General features: G+C 41.6%; 2 protein-coding genes across 2 annotated transcripts in view; both read left to right on the forward strand.

Annotated features, from left to right (window-relative positions):
- Positions 1–9,197, forward strand: part of kdrl (kinase insert domain receptor like) — a 41,424-nt gene extending 32,227 nt beyond the window's left edge. The window contains exons 26-30 of the mRNA XM_080501961.1: positions 423–528; positions 3,056–3,180; positions 4,049–4,127; positions 4,492–4,592; positions 7,428–9,197. Coding sequence (XP_080358087.1) covers positions 423–528; positions 3,056–3,180; positions 4,049–4,127; positions 4,492–4,592; positions 7,428–7,611 — 595 coding nt within the window. The 3' untranslated portion in view covers positions 7,612–9,197. The remainder of the gene's footprint in view (positions 1–422; positions 529–3,055; positions 3,181–4,048; positions 4,128–4,491; positions 4,593–7,427) is intronic.
- Positions 9,198–21,076: 11,879 nt separating this feature from the next.
- cdx4 (caudal type homeobox 4) lies at positions 21,077–23,967 on the forward strand (the record flags this gene model as incomplete). Its single annotated transcript, XM_080502779.1, has 3 exons — positions 21,077–21,512; positions 22,850–22,995; positions 23,731–23,967. 3 exons carry the CDS (start codon positions 21,077–21,079, stop codon positions 23,965–23,967), a joined length of 819 nt encoding a protein of 272 aa, XP_080358905.1.
- Positions 23,968–25,691: the final 1,724 nt, after the last annotated feature.

The raw sequence follows: 25,691 nt of genomic DNA on the forward strand, positions 1-25,691 counted from the left end.
TGGCTCCGAGCTTTCCCACCCGGACGGAGACGCTGACAGCTTGTCAGGGACCCACGATGGAGGCTCTCTGCGGCGTTCACACCCAAGTCCGGGAGAGCGAGATCCGGTCCCGGGGGCTCAGGATTGCCCCTGACATGGGGGGATATTGAGTGTATAAATGTGCCTGAATGACTGTTGATTTAGAGGCGCGCCAGATGTGGCCGTACAGTGCAAAGAAGTTTGTTTATTGAAGATTGAAAAGATGAGGGACCACCGGTCCTGAGGTAGCTGTTTTTCCTTGCGAAGGTGTTACAATATCCAATATATCAACCCCATAATACTCTGTTGTTGCTCTTGGCGCGAACTTTTGGGGCGTAAATCTCGTATTGAGAGGGCTTTCGTCTAGGTTCGACCGACTCTGTGGTTTGTTTTCTTGCTTTCAGATATCAGACCATGCTGGACTGCTGGCAGGGTGTGCCGCAGGAGCGACCCACCTTCACTGAGCTGGTGGAGCAGCTGGGAGATCTGCTTCAGGCCAGCGTGCAGCAGGTATTTATAGTCATTCATTCATTTATTTACTTATTTACGAACACGTTAAAAAAAATGAAATTGAAAAGAAACAAGAGAAACCAACATAAATTTAAAAAAAAATTAAAGACAATCATCCAAATGAGTTCATATGACACAATTTAACAATGTGTGCGTTTACATGTTTGAAAAGGGGATGAGAAGAAGTTGCATTTTTTTAATCCTTCCCCTTTATGATATAGTATTATATTATTATAGTTATTGTTGGAATCACACAAAATATGAATTCATTCATTCATGATTCTTTCTTGATTTACATCAACGTTGTTAGATCCTACACCCAAATCACAAAAAGCAGTGATGATCTATACAGTCAGATTGTTTCCCTTCTACCGATAAACAGTCCAGCGTCATAACCCACAAGCCCTTTGTTCTCATAGCAAAACCTTGTACCTCGCCACAATCACCTCTTTATATATATATTTTAAACTGTATTAAGTTTGTAATTATTTAATCTCCGCAAATATTTTATTCTTTAATTGGTGATACAGAAGCTTTTCTAGGTGGTGCTTTCAACAGTATTGGTCAGTGGATTTTAACATTTTTGACATGAGTGATCACAAAATGTATTAGTGGAAATATCTCCTCTCTTACAGCAATATTATATTTTTGCATGTATATGTCTTGCTCATAGGACAATATTGATCGTAGAACAATAGTATTAGTCCGTCCCTCTGCAGCGTGAGTCTCAAATGTCACAGATACTCAGGAAGTGTGGTTCGGGGTCCTGCAGCCTTAAGACTGTGCCACGTCTCGCCCAGAGGGCACTCGGTGTAACTGAGACGGGAAGTAACACTCATACATAAACACTTGGCCCCCCTTTTGAAATGACACAATCAGCCTCACAAAAGCCGCCGCACTTCAAAACACATGGAAAAACAATGCAAAAATGAGTGTGATGCAAGATTGCATTGTCCGGAGTCGATGCTTTTAAGTGTTGTTGCGAAAGGACATGTGAATGAAATAATGAACTCAAATACTGTAGTACCATTTTTTTTTTTTTTTAAATAGTCTTGCACAAACTCCTGTTAACAGTTTGATTATATAATTGTGACTCCAAATTCCACTGCCTTGGTGAAGCAACTGCACACAAAAGAAATCCGCTCATTTTTGGGGCCTTTTTGATTTGAGGATAATCCGTTTTTCAAGCATCTACTGACAGTAAATATGTTTGAAATCTGCTAAATGTATCAATGCAATGAGTGTCACATGTTTTCTCAAAGAATACACTTCTTCAATACCTGTTTGTTAGGTTAATTAGAGACTACGAACTTTACAGTTTGATTATCTGTCTCTCCGCGATGGACTGGGAAACTGTCCATTGTTTATCGAGCAGGTCTAACAGATGCACTCCATATATATAGCAGAAGATGAGGAAAATACACGTAAACACTTAAATGCTGAAAAAAAAAAAAAGACTAACTGTAATTCATCACTTCCACCTTTGGTGGTCATATTGCCCTCAGTGTCAGAATGGTGTGTTTTTTCTCATCTATATCATATTATGGTTGTTTTAATGCTCTCGTGTTGTAAAAACAGTGCCTGTAAGTCCTTCAAAATTAAAAACACCCCACTAAGTCCAGTGAGTCTGTCTGCAGTAAACATTCTGACCTATTAGAGGAGGTCATTAAAACACTCACAATGGCTTTATTCTGTCCAAGTGCTCCATTAAAGCCATGTGATAACACCAGGACTCCGAAACCAAAGCAGACACAAAAGAAAACAGCCACTTTTCGCGATCCTGTTTCCACCTGTTTACCTGTGCTGCAGGAAAAAGTCAGAGAGGTAGAATTTCACACAGTCTCAACTCGCTCTGAGCTCTGTTAATCTGTGAGACGAAGGAACTGAAATGCAAAAAAAAATAAAAAATCTATTCTTACAGGAACGTCTGCTGGAGTACTTTATTTTTCCACTTTTAATAATTTAGAACAATAATGATCACCTCTATAGTCTGGAATGTTCCTGCGAAGGGAAAAATGTGACAGAAACATGAATCAAAATGAAAGACTCGACATTTACATCCAATAATCTGAGGAAATCAGCTTGAGAGAGCCATTTGGACCCATTCAACATTCTGCTTTCTGCCACGGCGGCGGTAGAGGAACATAACCAGGGAATTGTATTTCAGTGTTTTTGCAAAGATTACGCAAATCTACAGAGTGTCCGGTTAAACCACGGAGCGACAGACAAGGCCACACATGAAACCACATGACGACCGCTGCATTACAAATGAGCCTGTGAAAGCTATCTTCATGAGAAACGTCTCGGACAGGATGGAGAGGAAAGACGAGCAGTTCGACTCTCATCAGTAAAACTTTTGTTACAGAGCAGAAAGGCCCACTTCAGACCGACTTCCACCGTCGCGGCACCCGGGATTTTATTCAGCACGATGTTGGTTTCTTTGGCCCGTCACCAGGACTTGTGGCTGCGCGTGTTTGCACAGCGCACACAGCGTTGACCATAAATCTGCCCGTTTCATTCATTTTAGGAGGGGAAGCACTACATACCCATCAACACGGCGCTGCTGGGGAAGGTGGGCGACCAGACGGCCGCAGCACCGACGGAGGAGACCCCCACTCGCCCCGTCTCCCACCGTGACTCAGGCAGCAACTGGTGAGCACACGGGCTCATTGTGACACCCGAGCCTCCATTGGCAACGACAACAACTGTGACTGTATCTGTGAACGTCAGGTCATCAAATATGTGGGTTTTATAATCAAATACCTGGAAAAGTTATGAGCGCGGCTCGACTGAGTTCCGTAGCCGGCGTTTCATCGCGCTGACTGAACCCCGTCGGGCTCCCTGACGGCCTATCGAAGGAAATTAATCATCACGCACATGTAAACCAATCCCCACACTGCTACAGGCAAACCTTTGCCGCGTCTGTTTTGCAAAGGAAATACCTGACTCATTTTCATCATTTTCGTACTGAAAAACAGCCAAAACAATTATTGTTCCCGCGGCGCTCAGACTAGACTCAGCTGAGTCTGACCCGGAGGACAATGAGAGACCCGATGGGTGATAAGACGTCCTGGTCGATGCAGTTTGACGGCCGGGGGAGCATTCGGTATTGTGGCTCCTGCGAGGAATTTCCCCTCCGAAAACTGTCGAGCCAGCGACAAGATTTATGTCCACTTAAAATAATATTTGTGGAGCTCTTGGGTTTTCACAGGTCCACCAAGTGTGTTTATTGAGGAGGTGATGAAAAGCGGTAATGACAGTTGCCCCTTAAGTCGAATTAGGCTGCCGTTTTAGCCTCCGAGTGTTGAAATGCAAAGCAAACAAGGCGTGTTTTCAGAGTACAATGTCATAGATGCAACGCAGTGTTGACCTAAGTGATTAAGTTCCTGCAGTTGTGTTGCTGAACTTTGACGTCGGGCTGCAGTATAGTCACAAGATCCTCTCCAGCAGCAGCAGGACATTATAAATGTATTTCGATGTCTTAACTGAAGAAGTACATTTATTTATTTTTTTCACCTAGGAACATCAAGATCCGTCCGGCCAGTGTGAAGACCTTCGACGAGGTCACTATGGAGGACGGCACAAACGAGAACCACGAGGTGAGAGCCTCGGCCCAAAACTAAAGCAGAAACAGACTCGCTGAATGAACAATGATTCAAAGCAGACAAAGTTCGAGGTCAAATCTTGTCATGCGAAAAAACAAACAGACATATTGGAAGGATATAAACACCACTGGTAAATATCCCTCAACTATCAAATTTTTTGATTGAAAACTGAGTTTTATGTTATAAATAAAAGAATTCTGGTTGGTGTCGTTGCAACAATAATATATAACTATAATACTTCATAGTTTGTGTTTTTACGACAGTGTGCATTGTGTCCGCTGTTCTACCAAAACACTCTTTATTGTGCCAAAAAGCATAGGAGTGGCTCTCCATGTTCACTCTCTGTCGCCCTCGTCAGGGTCACTCGGACAGCGGGATGGGCCTGTCGTCCGACAACATGAAGACACTGATGCGCTTCGAGTCGCTGGCGGGCCGACCTCTGAGCATCATGGCTCTGGCGTACGTACGCAACGTCACACGTGCGACACACACCGACACACTGGCAGCAGGGTACCTGCCTGGAAACCTCCCTGCTGTGCAGGAATGTACACTGCAACTGTCACTTACACACACACACACACACACACACACACACACACACACACACACACACACACACACACACACACACACAGATTATTCTGCCTTTAAAGAGAGGCCAGCAGCGAGTTTTCCCTTTTGTCTGAAGAAACCATGCGTCAGGGCGAGAAGCACAAAGGAGAAGTGGGAGGGAGGGAGGAAAAAAAAAAAAAGCTTAAAGGTGACAAACTGAAGGACTGACCACAAAGGGAGAGTGAGGTTTGGCCTGTTTTAAGAGAACACACTAAAAAAGTCTTTGTTTTCACCAAGAGAGCACTGAATAAGATACCTCCCAGACTGATTTAACTTGTGAGTCATGGCTGTCTGCTACAATGCAACGCTAGGCAACCAATACAATACACTTTATTGTCGCCATAGGAAAATACCTTCTGGGTATTCCATGCAAATGCATGGAAAGAATAGATATATATACATATATAAAAAAAAAAAAAGATGAATAGTGCATTTTATACATGCTATTATATACGTAGCACAGGATAGAATGAAAGAAAATAAGTGAACTCCAGGACACAGAAACTGTCATAATTATCAAAAAGCACAAGTCGTACCTGTCAACAGCGTTTATGTAACCTTGCAAGATTTATTTCTATTGGCCCGAATGAAGCCAAAGCGGTGACGTCGGCAGGCTTTAAAATACTCCGATCCACTCTGGCCGATGGTTTGACGACTTTAAGATGTGGATCTTGAAAGAATAGCGTTGAGTGTGTGAGTCTGTGTGTTCTCCATTTCGAGGTCATGCTCAAAAAGAGTCAAACATGAGGGGGATTTTTGTAAATTCTTTTTTTTTTTTTTTTTTCCCCCCTACCTAATATTTGGGAGGGTCTCTCTGGGTGTGTGGAGGGTTATATGTGAAGTTTATAGCGGCTCAGTGGCAGGGTTAATTTACAGGGTCACACCCCTGAACTCAATAATTACACTTTAAACTTTCTCTCATTATTCTGCTGCCGCCCTGCACGGTAGCAGCTGCTAATACGGATTTAACGGAGCAGTAGCCGGGAGAAATGTTTGACTTACAAACCGCTAAACAAAGACCCGAAGGCGCATATTAATTCTTACTGCAAGAAAAAAAAAACAGAGAAGATTGAAGGATGATCTCACGTCGGGAGGTGGAGGATGTTACGCGCCTGCTCGTCCCATCAGGGCCTCGGCGTGGCAAAGGGAATCAGCGCAGGCATCCAGGGAATGATCTATATTTTAAGGGGAGGACTTCCTCGCTGGGGTAACCACTCAGTCAATGCCACCTTTGAACTTTTGGTGGAGGGGGGTGGAGGGGGGTGGAGGGGGGGTGGGGGGGTTTATGAGGGCCTCCCCCTGCTGTAGCTCTTTGTATGGCAGTCCACCTGACGCTCCCCCGGGCCTCCCCACTCCTCTTCTACTCGCTCTGCCAGGAGGACAACTGTCTTATCTCTGGACACCTCCAGGGACGTCAGAGTGAAGCGGAACTTTTGCAGGAGACAGAATGCTTCTGCTGAAAAAGATGGAAAACAACAACAACAACAAAAAAACCAACATTTCTTGAATAAAAACGTCTCCTCTCCCGACGGCTTCGGCTCTCAATCAAACATTTGACCTCGTGTCATTTGTGATGCCGTCATGTAGTTTGATCAGACTTTACCAGGTAGTTTACTCATCTAGGAGGCATTCCAGAGGAGCTGCATCCCCCCCCCCCCCCCCCCCCCCCCCCACCCCACCCGCTGGGCGCTGACCCTTTCGCCCTCCAGAGAAAAAGCTCCGGGAACCCTTAGCAACATCCCACACAATAAGAGGCAATTACTCATATTCTGGGCATCCAACGGAGCAGAAAAAGCTCGGGATGATTGATTACATCATACATGAATGAGGGGAGGTCGGTCTGATGACGCTGCCGTCCTTTGTGAGAGCCGTCAGGTCCAGTTGTCTTGAAAGAAAAACAAGTGATGAAAAAGAAACGGCTCGATGTCACACCAAAGTACACAGGCTGTCACGAACAGAAAGATGAACAAAGGGCGCTGGATTATAATCCGATTGTTCAGGTTCACCTGAACAGGATTGTGTTAAAGTCAGTAATTATGAAGAAAAAGATACTGGATGGATACTAAATAGTCAATGAAACACAATAAACATATAAGATGCATTAATAAATAGTAAATGTGAATAAATAAGTGACGGGAGTTGAGAGAACATGATTTAAGTGGTATTAGATGACCAGTTATGTCTCGACAGTCTTAATCTACGTCTTTTTAATCTACCTTTGAAATATCCCTTCACTATTTCAAGACATATAGTTACTTTCTCTATAGTTTGTTTCTGTTGAAGGTTTTCAAACTGTTAAATTCAAATTAGACTTTATTTTTCCCACCTTGTCAACATAAAAGGACACATTTCTCTGGTTTCGACAGAATATTATTATAGAATGAATTGGTATATTCTATACGTCAGATTAAAACTCAATATCTTTAATTTTGTCTTTCCAACTAAAGATAATTCTATTTCCAATAAAAAAGAACAAATTAAAAGAGTAAACGTTTAATATTTATTGTCCATAAACCTAAAAAAAAGTTTTTTTTTCCTGAAATGTTTGGGCCTATGAATGCAATACTGTTTAAATATATGCATAATAAATGAGATTTTCACCAAATCCACCGTCGTTCTGAAAGATCTGGTTTGTAGATAACGTGTCAGAGTGTATTTACGGTCGTATCTGTGTGTTTCCAGGATGAAGGCGGTGAGTAAGAGCAAGGAGTCGGTGCTGTGTGACGCCGAGAAGGACAAGTATCCGTCCTCCGTCCCCGCTCTGGACTTCAGTCTGGACGACTCGGCTCTGGACGCCGGCCTGGAGTGCCACAGCCCGCCGCCCGACTACAACTACGTGGTGCGCTACTCCACCCCTCCTGTGTAGCCCCCCACACCCCCACACCCCCACCTCCGGCGTTTCCTCCACCGGGAGTCTGAGACTCTTCACCTCAAGGCCTTTTCACTCTTTAAACTCTTCAGCGTCCACTTCCAAAAAAAAATCCCCCTCACGCCAAAAAAAAAAAAAATCACTGCAACTTACAACCTCTTTCAGCTGAAGGAAGAAAAAAAAACTTACAGGCTGTTTGATTGGGTTCCAGTTTTTTTGTTTTGTTTTGTTTTGTTTTGTTTTGTTTTTTTCCAGACGCTGGCTTGACGTCAGCTGAAAACAGGCTCAGGTGTTTCTTTGACCTACTGTGAAATAAAGCGCCGCCACGAACTCCCCCGACCGAACCCGCCGTGACGACGATGACGATGTAGAAGAATTGAGAGGAGAGACAGAGGATTGCCGAGGCTGTTCAAATGTAAACTGAATAGCTCTTTTTTTGTTTTTGAAATTGGAAACTGGAAAGTATTTTGTGAATTTTTTTTTTTGAAAAAGAGGGATATTTTTCTGTCCATGTGTCCAGCAAAACATTTCTAATGAGAAGTTGTGTATTTTATTTTTAAAATATGTTATAATGTTATCCAAAAAAAAAACAACAAACATACGAAAGCAAACTTCAGATTTAACATGAAATGATTACATTCATGTTTCTTGATTCGTGGCAAGAAACTTCCTAGGAAGAGTTTATTGTGGGAGCAGCAGTAAAAAACAAAAATTTCTCTGCTTTCTAAACAATGTCACTCAGTAATCCCGCTTTTGTTGCTCCAGTGAACCAAAGGATTTTCCGGCTCAGTCTTCCTCGGATCAAAATGTCCAATCACGGAGTTTCATCCGAGGTATTCGCTGTCCATGCTGCTGTATTAACCGTCTGTAAAGCCGAGGGATTCGCCTCGTCCTCCTCGTGTTAACGAAGCTTGCGGTGCAGGCTGCGCGGGCGTCATACTCGTTGTTGTGTGTTTAACAGCATTTTACTTTGTGATGCGATTTGAAATGCAGCTGGCTCGTGTTTGTCGACCACTAAAGAACCAGTGTTTGTCAGTGAGTAAACTACAGTGTGAAGTGGATGTTTTGAACTTTCCAAATGTTTTTTTTTTTGTCTCTTGTGACCAAATGTTGAAGAACTGATTATGCACTGATACTTTATATCATGTTATTTTGTTGGTTTTTTTGTATTTTAAAAGTATATTATAATGAAACAGTGTTGAAGTTCATATGTTATGACTTTACTGTGTTTTTTGTCAGAATATAATAGGAAAATTAACACTTGCAGTTTGTTTTTTTGTCTTACCAGCCTAACATTGTCACTGCCATCTAAAGGTTATGTTCACTTTTAAAATTTAAAACGTCATATCAATTTTAGTTTCTGATATTACTCCTCTGATTTCAGTGTAACTGCAAATAAGATTTAGTTTTTTTCAAAGTTGGATTCTTATTACATCCTGTTCTAAATCAACACCACTAACATTTCCTGCAGCAGTTCAGACCTTCTCTGGTTTTGTGTTATTCATGTAGCGTTACAACTTTAATCAAAGTATTGTTCCCCAACACGGTTAACTGAGCGTATGAAGTAAATAACTGAATAAAGATCTATATATTTATACATTAAACACATCTCAAGTCTCATTTCTTTCAAGATCTTGAAAAAAATTTGTGAAACGTTTGATTCCTGTTGGATAAAGACTTCAGTTAAATGTTTCAAGAACAGCTGAATACTGCGGAAATTTCAGTTTCTCCCACAATTAGGCAGCTCTGCTATGGCACATGGCACCACGAGACGAAGTATTTCCTCCTCGTCCCAAGATGGGCATGTGTGGGCGGAGCCAGTCCTGCTCACACAGACAGCAGATTCTGAATGTAGCTCCTATGATCCAATAATGGAGGAAAATCAAGGAAAAAATAAAGTATTTGGATGCAATAAACTTTGAATACAATGTTTTTGTACATATGAACTCAAGTGAAAGTGTTGACTAATATGACCCATTTAAATGTGACTCTTATACTTTTATTCATTTTAATTCAATTAAAACTGCCTAAAGTCAGAATTGGCTTCAACGTGTACATGAGGACTGCTGTGCATGTGAGACTTCACTGGTTGTAAAAACCAACAGTAGCAGGAAGGAAAGACCTGTGGTATCTCTCCTTCACACACTTGGGAAATAAAAAACAAACAATAACAGTAAAAGTGTTATCAGCCAGTAGTTTCAGTCCAAATACTTCAAAGAGATGATCAAACAAAAATGTCTGCGCTTCTTTTGAGCCTCACCCCCTAATTCGCTATTGAAAATATCTAAAATCAGATCAATTTCATAGATACAACTCTGGCAAGGACATGTCCTATTTTAGAGTCACTGAATAACTCTTAATGCATGTTTTTTGATGGCTGAGGAACACGCAAACTGTCAGACTCAGACTAGAACTGAGGATCCTCTTGCTGTGAGGTTAAAGTACCAACCACTCCACCACTGTGCGGCATTAATATGTGGAATTCAGTTGTTTGATATTCTGTTCAAGACAGGATATACACAATCCTCTCTGGTTTCTGTATCTGCCAGGTGTCCCAAGAAGTCTATTAACAAGAACAAAAGAGGGCCATAAAGTCATTAGAGCAGATGTGTGGAACTCTTTTTACTTCAGGGGCCGTATACCCCCCCCCCCCCCCCCCCCCCCACAATACGATCTCAAGTGGACTGCACAACTAAAATGACATGCAACTTATAAATAATGAGGTTTAACAAAAAGTCAGTTTCCAACAGTGTTTCAACATGATGCTATTTTTTAACAATGAATGCAGTGGATCAACAAAGAAAATCATGACCTGCATTTGCGGTTTGTAATTTATCTTTGAATTGAAGTGACTGTGATTTAATAAGCATTCCACTGAAAGATTTGCAGTCTGTCACGCCCCTTTCGGGATTAAACAGGAAAATGTGTGTTGTAAACATTTCAAACCCCCCCCTTTATTTCATACTTTAAATCTTTGCATGATTAATTCTGGATAATTTTTTTTGTTGTTGTTCCATTTGTTTCCTCATCTCTTCCTCTCAAAATGCTGGAAATGAAACAGTCACTGCATGTTTACGGTAAAAGGCTGTGAAGGTTGTGATCGATAGTGAGGAGTCACAAGTCAAACGGATTGGATGTGAACAAAGGGACGGAGGGAAACGTGGCCTTGGGAGTCTACACTGAGAGAATTGTACAATGTGGGTAGTTTTTCATGAGTCACACTGAAAATTCAAATGACAAAAGTGTGATGTTGTAAAGGATTATTATTTTAGAGTTGAAAACATGCTGGTAATCGTTTTAACAAGCTCCGATCTCTCCGGTGACTTTTGTGGGAGGGGCTCAACTTTGAGCCACTAAGCTTTTTTTTTTTTTGGAGGAGCCAGATTTTCTGAATCGTCCTACTAATTATTCCCAGTTGGGTTGTCAAACGTTAATGAAAATACTTATTTAGATTGGAGCGGAGCCTTCTCGTGCTCCTTGGACCGTGAAAGAGGCACTTCCTCACTGGGACAAGGTGTCGGCAGCCTGTCTGTTCAGCGGGACAATGCCCCTCTGAGCCGGGAAGGAAGGAACTCTTAATCATCCTGGTCAAGACTGGAGGACGCCACACACCGGCACTTCCTGTAAGGGGGGGTGGGGTGGGGGGGCTCTGGGTAACCGGCACTGGGTGTGTCTGACATTGGGGGGGGGGGGACAGCAACAGGACGATCACAGGATTTACTGTGTTTACCATAAAGTGAGTGCCAACATCACACCCAAATGAATGCCAACAAGCTCCGATGTGGACTATTTCCAGACGAGGAGATACAAACAAACCAGGAAGGATGTTAGGGGCCGGGAGTGGTGGTGGTGGTGGTGGGGCGTTGGGGGGGGGTGAAGGAATGGGTGGGTGTTGGGAGATCTTAGGGCTTCACTGTGATTTTTCTTTCTTTCTTTCATTTTTTTTTTTTTAAACTGTGCAACTAAACATAGTGTTTTTCCACAAATGAATGTGTATGAAGATCCTCCCATGAGATACCTGGAAGGAGATGAGTTGATTTCCTACAAGTGTCGCCACAAACTTTTCCATGAATCAGTGCGTTTTAAATGTTCTATAGGGGAAAGTGACCCTATTAGGCAACTTCCACTTTTCTCTCAATGTATTGCAAATTGCAACATGACAGCTTTGAAGTGTCTGATACTTCTAGTAAGTCATAGTTGGACTTTGTCTTGCAAATAGTACATTATGTTCTCAAATAGCTGGAATTGATTGTGTGTTGTTCTGTTGTTATGACATCCTGCAAATTGAAGTCACTTATTTGCTTTTCTTTCTTTTTTTTTTACACCAGCAGTGTCAAACTCATATCACCTCAGGGGTCACATGCAACCAAACTTGATCTTGAGTTGAGCAGACGAATGAGATATTCGCATGATGACCATTAAATACGGACGAAATTCAAATGATGACGAGAAAAAGTTATTTCCAAATAATTTCATTGGTGGAGTTGATGCAGTTATAGTCATTTAGAAATCTATGGCAATGCAGCGTTTGTCATGTTCAATTAAAATTCTATTCTATTTGTCATTTTCAATACTGGAAAATCGGATTTAATAAGACTCTTATAGAAGAGATGACATATCGTTCTCAGAAACTCCAGACACATTAAACTTTCCTTCAAAGGGTTAATAAATTCAAAATTATGAATGTTATTGGTTATCCTGGTCATTACTCATTGTGTTGAAACGTCTACATGAATCTTTCCAAAGCCCCGTATTTTAATGAACAAGTGATGAATGAAACGACCTGAAGTTAATGTTTCATTTCGTGATGAAGACACACTTTGATGAGGATTAAAATGTGACGCAGCGTCACGAAACACTGTTCATCATCTTTAAACTCAACTTCCTCATAGCTTGTGCATGATTTTCTGCAGAAACACAGTTGAGAGAATTATAAGTAAAGCGGAAGTGAAAATTTCATTTTATTTTATTTTTACTTTCGAGGAAACTTGTGGTCATGTGGTTTGTGTTTCGACGACACTGGTCAGTGGTTTTGTGGATTGCGGGTAGATTTTAGATTTTTTTTTTTAATGATGTTGAAACACAGAGCAAAGAATCAGAAGCTTATTTCTCAAAAAGCAATAAAATCAGCGTAACATCTGTTTTCAAAAGGTGCATCTGAAAGTTGTCGTTTCAGAGTTTCCAAAATCCAACTGTATTCATATACATCAAACTTTGTTTGCACAACAGGGTTGAAAAGAGAGAATACTATTTAATATTTCCATGTTATAAATCACAATGCCAAGACCTGGACATCATCCCACCATTGTTCACTGATAAAAGTATGAGAGAACATGAGAGCATAAATCTCTCATCAGAAAATTGGGAACATGTAAAATAATGTAAAGTGTCTTGGCTTTCAAGTCATATATGACTAAACTGGAGTCTGGTTTCGGTTGAGCGCCATCCTTTCACAATCTGCACAACACATGGCAGCAGTGACGTTTAGACTGCAGAGTCCGATATGGACAAATTGGAAAATGAACCCACGGGTAAACAAGGAGATTCCCACAGAGACAGATCTGCCTTATCGGGATTATCTTGAAAATATTTCACAAAATGAAGAGAGTACAACATCCTTCAATGTTTAGTGTGTGTGTGTCGCACCCATTTTGCATGTTTTTGTTTCCTTCATTTAACAATTGCCTTTATGAAACCCCCCACCCACACACCCACCCACCCCACACTCCCCGACCTTCCTCTGACCACTTCGAACTGCCTCTTCCTGAAGCAAACAGTGCTGCAAAAACACTTCATTAATCTCAGAAAAGAAGCCGATAATGAATTCAGGGAACCTCTGAAACTGTGCCAAAACAGTGATTCAGCTTGAAATCCAATCATAGTTTGATTTGAGGCCATTGGCCAATCAGTGCAACCAAGCCAGAGAAAAGAAAAAAAAAAAAAAGGGGGGGGGGGGTAAAAAGTGAAGGCATATAAACGTCCACACAATGCTATTCCCAGACCCCTGCCCGAGGAGGTGAATGGCGTGCAGGCAGCGTACACGCCTCTCACCTAAAAGCAGAACAATGAGCCGGATACCCTCCCCTGCAACACCTAACATTAGTTCACCTTTAACAGCAGAAGCAGCTTGGCTAAATAAGACAACAGGAGGAGGGAGGGGGCGGGGTGGGGCGGGGGGGGGGGGGGGGGGGGGCAGGAGGTAAAAGGAAAAACACAAACAGATCAGGAGCAAGTCCACATGTTTGTGTAGTTTGAGGAGTGTTAATGAGGGAGCTGCGCTGCAGCGAAATCTTAATCAAAACAATGGAGTCTGAAGTTTTCTGTGTAAATAAATCGGCAAGTATCAAAGCAAAAATGAAGAAAACCACGAGTTTTCTTTGGAGGGACCGAATGCTTTTTTTCCCTCTCTGTTTACCCATGCAGCAGTGTTTCTCAGTCCTTGGTCCTGGATTACCTCCCTGCCCTGCCTGTTTTCAACGCTTATTGTTGGGCAGCTGCCGGACAACGCTTGGGCTTCAGGGGGAAGTAGGTCAGATGGAGGTTCAACTATTTATTTTACATTTTTATTTAAGCCCCTTCCTAAATTCATTGTAAATGTAAAAGTGACTGCTTCGATTCAAAAACATCTTGCAAGAGGAAAGACTGATGCTTTTGATTGCATTTGCATCACACGGTGCCAGTCCATCACATGGACATATATACACATATGGACAATGTATAGTCACAATTCAACAAACCACTATGCCTTTGGATTGTGGAAAGAATCCCATGCAGCGTCAGAAACACTCCACGGGCAAAGGGAGAACATTTAATACTCAGAGGAACATATGAGAGAACATGTGCTGAACACTTCGATTGGATTCAATTCAATATGTCTGAAGGGGTAGAAGAAGAAGAAACACATCGTCATTATTCCACTCGCTGGGGCTCGAGGCCACAAACCTTCAGCCGCACTGCCTCCCAGTCCGCTGTGAGAATAACGAGGATCCAATGAGGTCGTGGCGTGAGCAGTTTGCATGTTCTCCCTGTGCCCCTGTTAGTTTGGTCCCATGTGTTCCTGCTGAAGGCGTAAATGTAGGAGTCTGTGCCTTTGACCGTATAAAAGCAGGGAAAGCAGATGGAAGCAACTGTGGCTTTGAAATTCTAAAGCCTAGAGACTAATGATTGAGCTACGAAATGAGAAGTTTGAAACTATGAGTGGCCTGGCCGCAATCCGAAGAGGAAAATGCTAAATAGTTTGACGAAGCACTATCTGAAGGTTAATTCGCGTCTGTGGGCAAGATATAAAAATGAAATCCATTTACCATTGGTCTTGATGTCAGAGTCTTTTTAATCAGTAGTAGGTTTTGTGGATGAACTCGTTCATACCTGCCAATTCAGCCATTGTTTAGTTATCTAGTCCCCTGTACACTTTGGTAGGTGTACCGACACAAAATTGGTCTTTGTAATAACAGTGCGAATGACAGTTTTCACTAATTCGGATAATCATATGAGGTTATAAGGTAATTCTCTTGAGGGGTCTAACATATTGCAACAGACCGCAGAGGCGGTGCAGCGTTGATGAAGGGATCCAGAAATCACACGTTCACAATGCCGCTCATGGCGGAAAACATGCAGATCAGATGCCCTTAATTTGGGCTCAGCGAGTAGGAAGCCCATCCACAGCTGCTGCTGCTGCTGCAGCAGAGGGGCAACGGAAGCACAGATATTTCATAGAAGCACAAAAAAAAAAAAAAAAAATCCTCCACAAACACACATCTGAGCCCTACGTTCCCTGCACTCGTGTCACTGAGGTCACTTTGACGTCCACCGACCCTCGTGGCGTACAAGTGTCATCAGAAAGCCGTCCGAAAGCCAAAATGTGCGATGAATGAAGTCAACATTGTTCAAGTTAACTTGTTTTTTTTTCTCCGCCTAAAGCACGCCAGCCTGTCACTTTCAGAACAACAATACCAGCTTGTGGGTTGTTTTTTTTTTTTTTTTGTTAGCTTTTAATGTTTTTGTAGAAAGAGTTCATGAAGGCTCCAGGAAAAACCCAACGTTTCAGTATGAATTCCTTTTGTTCAGAATAATGCTGAGCACATGGAGAATTCAGCCAAAACAAAATACCACTTTAGTATTGTCATAGGTTCCTCACATGCCCCAAATCTTTTTTTTAAATGCTGCTCAAAAGGTAAACAGGAAGTAAATGCCACATTTTTTCTTAATTGTATGTGCAGTGTTTTATAATTATAATTATTATTATTATTATTATTATTATTATTATTATTATTATTATTATTATTATTATTATATCAGTACCAACAGATCACTGGTTGAAAAAGTCAAAAGCTGCATTAAGATTACCTCAAGGAATAGCCTGTGTGATGAGAGCGCACGCTGACGGAAAAGCCAAACAGAAGCATTGAAATAAATAACATTTATTCACATAAGATTCTGAAATCAAAACACTAATAGCTGCAGTCTAATAATCATTTATATAATGATCTTTACATCACCAGTTGGTGTGTTTATTCTATTTATGTTTTTATTTTACATACGCATATAAAATTACAATATATGCATATTTGTTGGGTTTCTCTGTTAAAAGCACCTTGAAATGGCTGTGTTGTATGTGGTGTTATATAAATTGAATATAGTCCAACAAATTGCAGGAGCCAATCATGTTTGGCAGTCGGTGACGAGTCACCTTCAAAAAACAAATGAGGAACACAAAGAAACACATAATGTCACTCTCACATTTAAACCCACCTGTTAACCTTAAATACATATTTGTATCATGTTGGAGGAAATTCAGAGTATCCAGACAAACAAACATGCAAACTACACTCAGGAAGGCCTGGATTTCATGAGTAACTGACAGATAATACAATTGTGGTTTTTTTTTAATTGATTCACTTATGCTACACAACATACAGACAACCGTAAAAAAAAAATTTACACTTTAAATGAAGGTTTCAAAGCATCAAATCAAGGTAGGAGCTTTTCTAGTCTACAAACTGTGAACAGTTTTATTACCCACAGTCAGCTGCGGGGGTGTTGCAGCATCGCTGCTGACTGAGGACATTTGATTTTGATGATTAACGTGAATTCCATTTGACTTTTGGTTGTTGTTGTTTGTAAATAGGATCTTTTTTTTTTTTTTACATTTTCTACCACGATCTATTCCTGTCGTCTCTTGAACCAATTAACAAGAACACTTGGACCAGCGAACGTGATGTTGTGTTCGACAGATGTTTCACATTAGAAGTGACAAACTCAGGAAGGGTCAACCATGCAGACGGCTCTTCCTAAAAATAGCAGCACATGTTTCTGTTTCACGGCCGTTGCTGCAGAGACACGCTGGGGACGCTTCGATTCGTGAGCCTCGTGGCTTTTGACACTCAAAACAAGAAATGTGGCTCCATCAAGTGACAAAGTAGTCCAAAGTAAATGTGACTCCAGCAAAGGTTTTTTTTTATTTTTATTTTTTTTTATGTTGCGCATGTCAGTTCTCAAAAGTCAGGAGAGAGGATGAAGTACAACATGGTGGATTATAGATGAAAATCGTGGAGCAAAAAATTGTTCATTAAGGGTTTGTTGTTTTTTGTTTTGTTTTGTTTTGTTTATAGTCTGCTCCCAACAGTGGCATGAAATCCCCATAATAAACAAGAGACTCCTGAGAGAGAGAGAGCGTCTGAACAGACTTCAGTTATATAACATGTTTCCACTGCTTGTTTTGCACTGTTGGTCACATTCACACAAACATTCACACCGAGGGCCTTGCGGGATGCTCGACCTCCACTGGGAGACATTTGGCGGTACGGTTGTTGCCCGGGGACACTTCAGCACATGGACCGGGTGAGAACCAACAACCTTCTGTTGAGCGCCGTGGCGGCCTGGAAGTTAAAGAGAAGCAAGCTGGTTTTAAGTGCTGCTGCCAACAGGTTTTCACTACGGATCCCTGACCGTGACCTTTAACCCCACACCCCCCAGCAGCTCAGCAGCGAGCTGCTCCCAGTATGTGTGGGGTTCACTGTAACTCTGAGTTCATCCACAAGGTTCACTTTGCCTTGACGGGCGATCAGCTGAAAGAACCCAGCCACGGGCCCATAATCACTATGGCAAAGACACAAGTGTTTCTGAATTTTCACAGTTGTCTATACATTATACGCCGGAGCCAGAAAACACAGCAATGTGAAGCCAAAACCTCTTGGAAGGTTTCACGGTCACCCCGTTAGCACACCGTATAAACTCTATAGACCAAGCACAACATTCATTTTATTTTCGTATTTACTGAGGTGAGCCTTAAAAAAAAAAAAAAAGCAGCTGGAAACTGAAGCAGAAACTCCGAATGGACTCATTCGGTCTCAAAAAATCCTGAGCTGCCTCATTATATAGGTGCTTGGTATGAGGAGAAACTCAGTACCATCATTCAAATTAGACATGTTTGAGGCACAGTTGGTAGAGCGGATTGTCTTTCAATCACAACTTGTTCAGTCCTCCATCTTTCTCCCCTGGTTATATGATGAAGTGTCCTCAGGCAAGAACGTGACGCCCAAACTGCTCCCAGTGGAAGGATTAATCGCCTTTACTGTGTGTGTGTGTGTGTGTGTGTGTGTGTGTGTGTGTGTGTGTGTGTGTGTGTGTGTGTGTGTGTGTGTGTGTGTGTGTGTGTGTGTGTGTGTGTGTGTGTGTGTGTGTGTGTGTGTGTGTGTGTGTGGTCACATGTAAAGCACTTTCAGGGCTGCTGAAGCAGAGTGGAAAAACACTACATTTACTATTTGTGTCAAATCTCTCGTGAAATTGTTGAAATGCTCAGAATGTGGACTTATAATTTGTTATAATCATCAAATCCTTTGGAAAAGTCACATACAGAAGCCATGTGTGAACGTTTGTCTTTGCCTAAATCTGAATGTCTTTAGTACTTTGAGTACTTCAGTGACAGTTTTTTTTCTCTCTTCACACTGGAAGGGTGAGGATTGAAGATAAATAACTCAACTACACCATCTAGTGGAAAGTTATCAGGTTGTTACACAAATATTCACTTGGCTTCATATTAAAGTGTTAAAAAGACATTTTCAGCAATAAACACATTTGATTCTAATGAATATAGAAACAAATTGTGATGTGGATTTCATCAGTCTTCTATATTACATCGTCTTGGTGCTGGAGTCAATCACAACACAGATTCAAAGGTATATACAATTTAGAAGCACCAATTAGCTTCAAACTCATATTTCAGGACTATGAACAGACAGAAAACACAGGGGAAACATGCACACTCCACTACAGAAAGGCCCTGAAACCCTCAGAGACAACGTTCGTGGTTTGGTGACTGGGTGAAAACGCTGCAATGGTCTGCAGAGGTCTCGAGCAGCCATGCGTCACAGGCTGTGTGATCAGAGCTTCAGTGATCCGAATTAAATTGTGCTGAAACCTATAAAGCTTCATACCATGTCAACGTTTTATGGGAACAAATGCGCTGCATAATGATTGTGAGACAAACATAATGTCATGGTGGCTGGTTCTACATGACGCAAGACATTAAGATGCACCAGGTCCATCAACCTGCTTTTTGTTATTTTACAATTTAGTTAATTTGATTCACCACCACATTCACTGCACGTCCGACTGTCAAACAAACCGTCCGAATCCTCTCAACGCTGGCTTCCACCGTCAGAGAGGGGACGCGTTTGTAACTTTTAATCACTTTTAACAACATCCAGTGAACATCATTCCTGATTTCATATCGACTTCCTCGATCCTTTCATGCCTCATCCTTTCACTACCAGCATCATCAAAAGAGAACTGCAGCATATAGACAGCATCACCATCGTTAAGCCTGTTATTTTATTTTTTTATTATTCAAACTTTATTTAAGCAGGAAAATAAACCGATTATGGATGGATGGATGGGTGGATGGATGGATGGATGGATGTACAAGAAGAGTTCTTTGGGAGTATTTCAGATGTGTTTTTGTTGGTGTAGGCTGCCCTCTCGAGGTACATAACCTGCTGAACAGTCCATCTCACTCTGGCAGCCGCACTTGGGCCTAAATCCACAAGGGGGCATTAGTGTGTTTTACGTAATTGCCCTCCTGAACTCAACGCAGCAAAGAAACGTCCACCAATGTGCAGAATTTTTTTTTCCTCTCCAAAAAGTCCCATTTGCTTTAGGTTATTGTTTTTTCAGTGACTGTGAAGATCACTTTCTCTTTCTCCAACTTTAAAACAACACAGAATAAAATGTATGAAACACCCACAACTGAATGTTTGCGTACTTGCATTTGAAATTAAGAGAATGGGTTTAAGAAAAGACAGAGCTGAGTGACAGGCAGGGTGCAGCAGTCAGATCTATCTATCTCTCTATCTATCTCTCTATCTATCTCTCTATCTATCTCTCTATCTCTCTATCTATCTCTCTATCTATCTATCTATCTATCTATCTATCTATCTATCTATCTATCTATCTATCTATCTATCTATCTATCTATCTATCTATCTATCTATCCATCCAATAATAACACCAGTTGAAGTCGCAGGAAAACAACTTGTGTGTAGTTTGAGTTTCAGGCGGTGGCTGAAGTGTCACAGGCCGCTGTTTGTCTCGGGGGGGGGGGGGGGGGGGGGTGTTTTGGAGTTTCCTTGTAACCGGAATTAGCTGTGAAGTGCGACCTTGAGGTGTGAACGCTGAATACTGAAGGTCCGGCTTGCCTTGGGTAAAAGCCTCTGGTGCTTTGCACCTCGTTTGCAAGTGAATATCTTAACAAATACATCGAGGATCGCGCGTGAAGCGTGGCTGGAAAGTGGCGAATTCCCCATACTGAGCGTCTTTTGAATCCACATTGGATTTGATGGGCAACTTTGGAAACACAATAGGTTCAACCAATGAACAAGTTCATTTGTTCTGGTTATTGTAACATACTACTACCACGCACACACGAAAATAGTTCCTATCGAAAGTCCTGATAATTAAATGTATACCAGCACGGAACTACGCACGGTTACCGTTCAATCCCGACGCGTTCGTGGACGCGAGGCCTCGGTTTATTGCAGGTCTGTGCGGCATGTGCAGCTGATAGGCCGCGGTGTTAATATATTCATGGAGTGGACTACTAGTGTTTTGGGATAGGCCCATCGTCAGGTGATGACGCGCTCCAGGACGAGCGCAAGGGGACAGCTGGGCCGGCCGCACCGGTCACTCTCATTTGGATGCAAATCGACAAGAGCGGAGGAGTCAGCTGACGTCAAGGAGGCCGGAGTATACTTTTATCCTCTTGTCAACAGAGCCACATCATGTGAGACTGGAGCCGCACGGGAACTACGCCGCATTTTTTTTTTACTCCGGAAACAACGTTTGGACTAAACAGCAAAAGGATTTGTTTTCACAGTTGCAGGGTCACAATGTCGCCTTAAGATAAGGCAACATCGCCCCTCTGCTGCTGCTGCTTTTTTTTGAACAATTAAACACTTTTCAAATCATGTATGTGGGATACCTACTGGATAAAGAAAGTAGCATGTATCATCAAGGGCCAGTAAGAAGATCAAGCATCAATCTGCCTCCACAGAACTTTGTTTCTACACCGCAGTACCCCGACTTTACTGGATATCATCATGTGCCAAACATGGATACGCACCCACAGTCTGCGGGGAGTTGGGGACCTTCATATGGTGCCCCACGGGAGGACTGGGGTGCATACAGTCTGGGACCACCTAATACTATTCCTACACCCATGAGTAATTCCCCTCCTGGACCGGTTCCTTACTGTCCATCCGAGTACAGTCATATGCATCCTCCAGGCTCTGCGGTGCTACAGCCGCCGCCAGATAACGTAAATGTCGCGCAACTTTCGTCTGAGCGAGAAAGGCGCAATTCATACCAGTGGATGAGTAAAACTGCGCAGTCATCTTCTACAGGTCAGTTCCACATCATAAACAATGTACTGATGTTATAGTGTGATGTGAAAAGTGGATCAGATGCAGTTGTGTTATAGTGAGAGAGAAAAAATGGTTTGGCGCGCCTTTGGGATTTTTACGCACGTATCTGCGGTTTAATATAACTGGAAATAGATATTGTTAACGTGGTTATTTTAACAAAAAATATTGTATAATGTGTTTTAAAAATAGAATGTCAAACGTAAAATGCACGGAATCCAGAGAGGAATTTTAAAGAGACAGGAGGCGGCCCTGGCCCCGTGTCACCGTGGGAATTGTTAACCTTTAAAGAAAATGATTATGCAAAATGTTCTCAGGCTAGGAATCAATTATATTCTATGGCCAGTTTTGCTCCAAAATACTATTAACGATTTAAAAACTTTTCTTAATATTTTCAGCTGATCGAATTCGGTGTCATGTGTCTGTACACATTACTCCCATATCAAAACCTCTGACGCGTAATAGTTGGACTGGGGGTCAGCAGGTCATTCTATTGGTCTCTCTCCTGTGGTGGACATTTTAAAAAGGTGCGAGGAATCGGCGCCAGGCGCAGTTGTGATGGTAATGCCATCAATCCTGAAGATGTGAGGTCGACTTCCCTGTTACATGTTTACTGTTTTGAGAGTTATCCGTCATAGTGGCCTTTGCTTTCAACACCTCTTCACTTTGATATGCGCCATCCTCCCTTCCTCTCCGAGAGTTATATTGCCGGAAAGAGCGACGCGTTTCACAGCCAATATCTCAATCTTAAGGGCAGCATGTTTTACGGCTGTATTACAACTTTTATTGGTTTGCTATTTTTGCCCAGCGAAGGGAAAAAAAAAACCCCGGAAAAATAAGACCACAATTTCAGCAAATTGTATATTAATTTGAAGCATTCTGAATAAATCGTTATAGGACTACATGTGTATGTCACCGTTTTTTTACAAGATGTCTTTATCATCGCCCAGTCCAGCTTAACGAGTGTGCTCTCACAACGGGCCTGTAAAACCGTAACAACTTGTATTTTACGCAGTATAAATGGAATCAATGTCTCTTCTGTCTGCGTATTTTTGGGTTGGGTGTTTACTTCTGACTGGTCAGTGGCGGATCTGTTTGAAATTCAGTGTCGTACAGCTGTCATCAGTGCAACATCAAAAGGCCTTATCAGTTGAAAGAAGGCGCAGACTCGCGGGCTACAGACGCGTCGAGATGCTCAGATAGGCCGGTCCCGGCATGCAGTGTGTGCAAATCTACCAGTTTAACCACCTGGCTTGTTAACGCAAAAGGTCCCTAAAAGTCCTCAACGTGGCTTTTTCCTTCTTATTTCTCACCTTCAGGTAAAACGAGAACGAAGGAGAAATACAGGGTAGTCTACACAGACCATCAGAGGCTGGAGCTGGAGAAGGAGTTTCATTTCAACAGATACATCACCATCAGGAGGAAGTCCGAGCTGGCTGTCAACCTCGGACTGTCGGAACGACAGGTAGATCCATGCCACAATTAAATACAACCCCACTTACGCCTGTCTGCAATGAAACGCAGTAAAGTTAAGACTACAAGTATTTATAGGCTACAGACTGGGTCAAAGAGGTGCTTGTCACTTGTCATATCAGATGGCTGACGTGTAACCTGCAAAACTAAGTCACTATTATTGTGGCTGTAAAATATGTCTGCAATTATATTCAGGCAGGGTAAATGTAGATTCATATAGATATTCGTTAAAACCTCTAATTATCAACATTTTAATTATTTATAATATATAAATTCAAAGCACCCACGATTAGTATTTAGTTTGTATATTACTGATGTAGTAGATACATTGTAAAACGGAATTAAACTTTTTCAATACGTGAGCAGTTTACGTTCTTGTATTTTAGAGCACAGTTTAAATAGTTTGCATGCATTAAGAAATAAATAAAATGTGTATTTTCTATTTAATTTTTTTGTAAACGTATGGCATTTAATTGTTTTTCAGTTCTAATTTTATTGCCAAAATCTGTTGCTTTGTTCTGTTTTCTAATACTATTTCGTTTGTTACGTTGGGACACGTTAAAGCATGAAGTGAAGATCGAAAACGTCTCATTTTATTTCGTGAATATGACGCTGCCCCCGCGCGCAAATTGTACCCAAATCTGTTAAAGCGCACCATGGGCGCCACACTAAGCAATTAGGGGTATATATGTATTCACTTTTCCTATCTTCTCGTGCCTCCATCCAGGTGAAAATCTGGTTTCAGAACCGCAGAGCGAAGGAGAGGAAGCTGATCAAGAAGAAGCTGGGTCAGTCGGACGGCAGCAGCGGCTCCGTGCACAGTGACCCGGGGTCAGTGAGTCCTCTGCCGGTGCCACCGGGCTCCCTCAGCCCCACAGACATCCACGGCTCTCTGTATCCTCCACAGGGAATGAACACCTTGCCATCAATCGGGAATATACAGCAAGTGACAGTGACTCAGTGAAACAGTTCACCCTGTGGATCATCTCTCAATAACTGAGCACTCCGACGCGCTGACGGGACTCCTCACAGGCAGCCAGGGGACCTGGACTCACGTCCTGAAGCACAAAGCTGCAGATTTACCCTCAAATATTGCTTTTTTTTTTTTTTAAAGGAAAAAAAAATAGAATAGATATAATAAAGTGAGGATAACAAAAAGAAAAAAAAATCTACGTGTTTCAAATTTTTAAAGTTTTAAACTGTTTGTGAGTTAATAAGATATAAATATCCTTTTTCTTTTGTATGTGATGAAGAGTGTGAATAAAAGGAGAATTCAGGGATATTCCAGTGGAGGTTTGGACTGTTTGTAGGCTCAGTCACACTGGACAAACTGCTTCGACTTGACAAATCATTTTCTATGTTTGCGGCACGATTTTGGTGCAAAGTGATGACGCGGTTCGCGAAGTCGACCAATGGCAAATTTCATAGTGTAAATAAAATGCTTTTTTGCAGAACTTACGTTATTTTTCTTTGTTTCTCTCGCTTGCTTGCATTTTCAGTGATTTCTTGTGCATACAAACCTACATATTTTAAAGCAACTATGCTGCTCGAGAACAATGTTTTCTACCTTTATGTTTATTTGCGTTTTATTGTTTGACTCTATAGTCTGACTTTTGCAAGTTGTTGAGATATTTCACAAAGTTAATATATCAGGGTTTTGTTTTTTTGTCCAACACAGATGGTTACTGTTGATAATGGAAATTCTGGTTTTCTATTGTGGATAATCAGCACAGGCCTCTGTCTAAAATAACTTGTTGAGGTCTACTGGCTGCTCCTTTCCCACGTGGATTTGGAGATTTTATGCACCCACATCTGCTTTCATTTGGACTTTAATTATATTTTCATGATATAGCCTATAGAAAGTGTATTGTCATTTGACCCTGACTTGTTTTATTGTATGTTACTGAAGCACAATGGGTGCCCAGAAGTTAAGAGAGAAAATCAAATTCAATTCAATTCAACTTCATTTATATAGCACCAAATACAACACAGTCATATTTATGTGCTTTTTATAGAGAGAAACCCAAGAAATGTGGGGTATATATCAACTCTCCTCATTATTCTACACATGGTAGAGATGCTTTGGTATAATCGGTGGTATCAAGGCATGCTTGTTGGTGTGTAATTAGTCAATTATCATCGGTCTAGACACATTATTTCAGGAAAAGGGTCTCTCTCTTATGTTGACCTGTGTCCATGTCTGAATTGAAAAAAAGTTCATTGATTCACCCTGACAGGGTGCAGCTCTCACAGCGGACAAGAGCCCGAGACCCCAAAGTGTCAGAGGGGTCAGATATATAAAGCATATATTACTCAGACAGACACACAAAACAATACAAATGAGGGAGACATAAATTCAGACCAAAGACTTCCGAAGAGCCACAAATGTGACTGAAATGACTTGGAATCATATTTACTAACTCGCAGAAAACAGACAAAACCCACAACATGAAAACAAGTAACATTATACAGAGCGTAGTCCTGTACTAATAAAAATACATCCACAACATGATTAATTAAATTTAAATGTGAATGACAATAAACAGATGCAAAATATTTCACACAAACCCCAGTCATAAAGAAAATAATATAGGATAATAACCTTTATTTGTCCCACAATGGGGAATGTTGCATTGTTGCAAGAATCACTGGACAATAATAAAAGAGTAAGGCAAGTGCAAACAATAA

The sequence above is a fragment of the Blennius ocellaris genome (assembly GCF_963422515.1).
Source record: "Blennius ocellaris genome assembly, chromosome: 9".
Classification (NCBI taxonomy): domain Eukaryota; kingdom Metazoa; phylum Chordata; class Actinopteri; order Blenniiformes; family Blenniidae; genus Blennius; species Blennius ocellaris.